The sequence below is a fragment of the Cynara cardunculus genome, unplaced genomic scaffold (genome assembly GCF_001531365.2).
Source record: "Cynara cardunculus var. scolymus isolate 2C unplaced genomic scaffold, CcrdV1 Un_Scaffold_2183, whole genome shotgun sequence".
Classification (NCBI taxonomy): Eukaryota; Viridiplantae; Streptophyta; class Magnoliopsida; order Asterales; family Asteraceae; genus Cynara; species Cynara cardunculus.
Window position 1 is genome coordinate 11663 of NW_020201009.1, and position 4580 is coordinate 16242.

General features: G+C 37.6%; 1 protein-coding gene across 1 annotated transcript; it reads left to right on the forward strand.

Annotated features, from left to right (window-relative positions):
• The first annotated feature begins 3254 nt into the window (after positions 1-3254).
• LOC112502932 (ethylene-responsive transcription factor CRF4-like) lies at positions 3255-4121 on the forward strand. Its single transcript, XM_025106954.1, has 2 exons — positions 3255-3580; positions 3731-4121. The coding sequence occupies exons 1-2, from the start codon at positions 3255-3257 to the stop codon at positions 4119-4121; spliced, it is 717 nt and encodes a 238-aa protein (XP_024962722.1).
• The last annotated feature ends 459 nt before the right edge of the window (positions 4122-4580 follow it).

Consider the following 4580-nt stretch of genomic DNA (forward strand, 5'->3'; position numbering starts at 1 on the left):
CAGACCTTAACAGAGGTTCTGCTCGTGCTACGACAACACTCTAACCCAGCCTCCGTGGTTCAGACAGAGCTAGACAGAGGCTCTGCACATAAGTGTTGAGAAAGAGCTATCTCTCTCTCTTCATGCCCTACGTTGAAGACCCGTCGCTTACTCTGAAAGTGGACTTCAGAATTGTAACTCTGTACGGTTCGAGTCTTAACTCTAGGAAATTTCTTCACCCATGTGTCTGTCAAGCCTCACTCCGTTCTTCATACAGACCTTCACAGAGGTTCTACACGTGCTACGCGGTAAATCTGAGCCAGGCTCCGTGGTTCATACAGAGCTCCACAGAGGCTCTGCACTTAAGTGTTGAGAAAGAGATTTGTCTCTTCATGTTGTACGTTGAGGCTCCTTTTCTTCATACAGTCTTTGACAGAGGTCCTGCACGTGCTACACCGTCACTCTAACCCTGCCTCCGTGCTTTATACAGAGCTACACAGAGGCTTTGCACTTAAGTGTTGAGAAAAAGCTATGTCTCTTCATGTCCTACCTTCAGGCGTCACCTCTTACTCTGTAAGTGTATTTCAGATTTGTAACTCTGCACCGTATCCGGTTTAAACTCTGGGAAATTTGTTCACCCTTGAGGCTGTCAAGCCTGTCTCCGTTCTTCATACATACTTTCACAGAGGGCCTGCACGTGCTACGCCGTCAATCTAACTCTGCCACTATGCTTTATACAGAGCAGTACAGAGGCTCTGCACTAAGTGGTGAGAAAGAGCGTTGTCTCTTCATGTCCTACGTTGATGTTCCCCTTCTTCATACAGACCTTCACAGAGGTTCTGCACGTGCTATGCGATCACTCTAACCCTTCCCCCGTGTTTCATACAGAGCTACACAGAGGCTCTGTACATAAGTGTTGAGAAACTGATCTGTCTCTTCATCTTCTACGTTCAGGCTCTGCCAAATACTCTGAAAGTGGACTACAGACTTACAACTCTGGACCATCTGAGTCTTAACTATGGAAAACTTCTTCACCCTTGTGTCTGTCAAGCCTCCCTTCGTTATTCATACAGACCTTCACAGAGGTTCTGCACATGCTATGCTGTCACTCTAACCCTGCCTTCGCGCTTCATACAAAGCTACACAGAGGCTCTGCACTTAAGTGTTGAGAAAGAGCTCTGTTTGTTCATGTTCTACGTTGAGATTCCCTTTCTTCATACAGATCATGACAGAGGTTTTGCACATGCTTCGCCGTAACTGGAACCCTACCTCTGTGCTTCATACAGAGCTACACAAAGGCTCTACACTTAAGAGTTGACAAAGAGCTCTGTCTCTTCATGTCCTACCTTGAGGTTCCGCCTCTGACTCTGAAAGTGTACTTCAGCCTTGTAACTATGGACCGCCTTGGGCTTAAACTCTGGGAACTTTTTTCACCCTTGTGTCTGTCAAGCGTGACTCCATTCTTCATACAGACCTTCACAGAGGTTCTGCACGTGCTATGCCGTCACGTATTTCGGTGATCACAAAAACTTCTAAATAAATACTTATTTCACAAAAATAGGTCTGATATCCTTTTCCAGAGTTAAAATAGATGGTTTACTTCAGAGTCATTTCAACAGTACGGTTCTTGTATTAAACTTATGAACCCGTCAAAGTTAAATGTAAGAGTTGGAAGCTAACTCTGACTGGCTTGATTACAGACTTATATAATAACTTTTATACGTGGTTTGATAGACGTACAATGTGCATTAATGTTTAAACCATGTAATACGGCTCCAAAACAGTACTAAACAGACTTCAGATTTGGATTTAAATTGTAAATTGTAATTCTTGAGTATCAATGTGCCGAGTTCCCTGAAACCAGTTCTAAAATGTTACTTTTAGCATGTCTTAGTCTGAAATACAATACAAATGTTACTAATTGATGTCCATATGTCCATTAATATATAACTGTAATTTTTTACATTGTAAATGTTTTCTCAAATTTATTTCACATAGTTATTACAGAACTGTAGGAAACTCACCTTCCATGAATTGTTTATCATTCATCAGGCTTGGCAGATTGTTGAAATGTTTCTTTCAACAAAAACCCACGGCTTTAAATTTTGCAGATTTATATTGTGTAGTAATTTGTCAGCCTTAAAATAAAACTCCAATACCTTTTCTCCAACTTAAAACTCTGTTATGACATTGGTTTTCATAGTTTGCCGGATTTATAAATATGTTAATGTAGAAATTTGAAATATGCAACATGGTTTTTCAAGAACCTATTACTTCTGGTCTTCTACACTTAATAGTTAAAAGTCTGAATTCTATACTTGACATGAAACTGCATCCTTTGCATAACATGGTGAAGACATAAGTTATTTTAGGTGATAATGTTATAACATAATTTAAATATATCATTTATATTACGTTTAGGTTTTCCTCATAAGTAAAGAATGCTATTTGAACATGTATATAATACAATCACTAATTGCAAGTCCAAACAAGATTCACCAAAACACTATTTCTACGCAAAAGCCTATGAAGAATTGAATAATGAGAGGTTTTGAACATGTATATAACTCTTTTAAATTTTTATGCATAAACACAAAGTCATATGTAAAATATGTTCCAAATTAAGATGAATATATTTAAAGTCATATTAACAAATTATATAGCCCTTTCCTTCGCTTTGTAAAATCCTGTGAAATCAAAGCTACTGAAAAGTATACTAAAAAGGAAATTTGCACACAGTGAAACATTTGAATGACATATACACATTAAACATTGTATCTACTCATAGTAACTCTTCCGGTAATACCTTGGTAGCTATCTGATTTTTACAAAAGGATTTGAAAGGAATGAAGCCTGGTCCGATGCAATCACCCTTCTTTTCATAATCATAAAAAACAGAGTGATTGCATCAAACCAGGCAATATCCCTCACAAAACACTACTTATTTTCTTCTCTGAAGAGACCATTCATTCATCTTCTTCTTCCTTTAAGCCCTAATATTGTTTCATCTAATTTTAATCTGCAAATAGGCACAAACAAAAGGAGACTCGGGTGTAGTGTAGAAATTTATTGGAAACCGTAAAGGGCATATAGTATTAAATATATAAAGATATTTTTAAAACTGATGGTTGAAATGACCTCCCAAAGTTTTAAATAAATTTATACTTTTTTCAAATCTGGTAATTAATAAAATAAAATATTCCCTACTCCTCACCTCTCACCCATTTTCGACTCTTAAACTTATATGTTCCTTTTTCATCACAAAGCAGATATTCATGGAGGATTGCTTCATGTTACCTCCGATCAAACAAACGGAGCACAAAAGGCGTATAACAATGGAGGTTTCGGCAATGCCAGAGAAGTTTTCTGACCAAGAAGAGTTACCATTCCCAAAACTTATAAGGATATCAATGATTGATCCCTATGCAACTGATTCGTCAGGAGATGAAGATGACGACCATTTTGGACGGTGGCGTGTGAAGAAGTATGTTAATGAAATTAGCATACATCTGTCATGCGAAGCTACAATGATGCCTTTCAATGGGAATATGACAACACCCAGAAACAACTCATCTGCTGTAGAATCGAAACAGAAAGCTATGTAGAAGAAGAAAAGTCCAGAGGGTAACGATAGGAAGTTTCGAGGAGTACGGAAAAGACGTTGGGATAGATAGGCAGCGGAGATTATGGATCCGGCTACACGCTAGCGGTAGTGGTTGGGGACATATGATACGTCGGAGGAGGCTGCCAGGGTATATGATAATGCTGCCATTAAACTATGTTGTCCTGGTGCTGTTACAAATTTTGTTATGCCAACGGTTTTGGAAAACCCACCACCAACGAATGTTACATCAATGTCCGACCATCATCCCAACCGAAAGTCGCTCAAGCTTCCACTTGCGGATGCACCACCTTTGGCTTACCAATCATTTGATTCAATACAACTTGGTGATGAAGTTGCATCTTTTAACATGCATCATGATTTCGGGTCTATAAACTCGAACCAATTTGATGATTTTGGTATAACCCGTATAGCTCATAACTTCATTCCTGAGATTGGACGTGGATCTCCCTCAACTTTAAAAATAGATAACTACTTCGAAGATATTTCAGATAGTACTTTAGATTCATGGTTTTCCTAAAATGGGTGGAACTTATTTTAGTTAGTCGTTGGAGCTGTATAATTGAGTACTATTGTATTATTTTGTTAGTATCGTATTAATGCATATTTTTTATTTATATTTATTCGTTTGACTGATTATTTTTATTTTGTTTTTCAAACAGTTGTAAATGATGTTTTTTTACAAAATATATCTAGGTCACAAAAAGGTTTGACCCTTATACAGAGCTTAAGTGTAATGGGATTTATTCGCGTATTCATGTAAGCGTCATAAATATTGAAGAGAAATTTGAATTTTAATTGGGGAAAAGGAGTTTAGATTTGTTCTCAAATTTTTTTGACGAGCTACCTTCTAAGTCTGCCATAAAATTATGAATCTTACCAAGGGAACATAAGTCCAGACTTTCATGTACATGATGCAAAAGTCTGGAAATAATGACTCCAGATTTAGTGATACATAGACATATCAGAGTTGTTTCCT

Bases quoted from the DNA above. Each gene is read 5' to 3' on its own strand.
- LOC112502932 (XM_025106954.1), top strand. From the start codon at position 3,255: ATGGAGGATTGCTTCATGTTACCTCCGATCAAACAAACGGAGCACAAA. The intron at 3,581-3,730 runs GTAGAAGAAGAA...GGAGGCTGCCAG, and splicing joins GAATCGAAACAGAAAGCTAT to GGTATATGATAATGCTGCCA.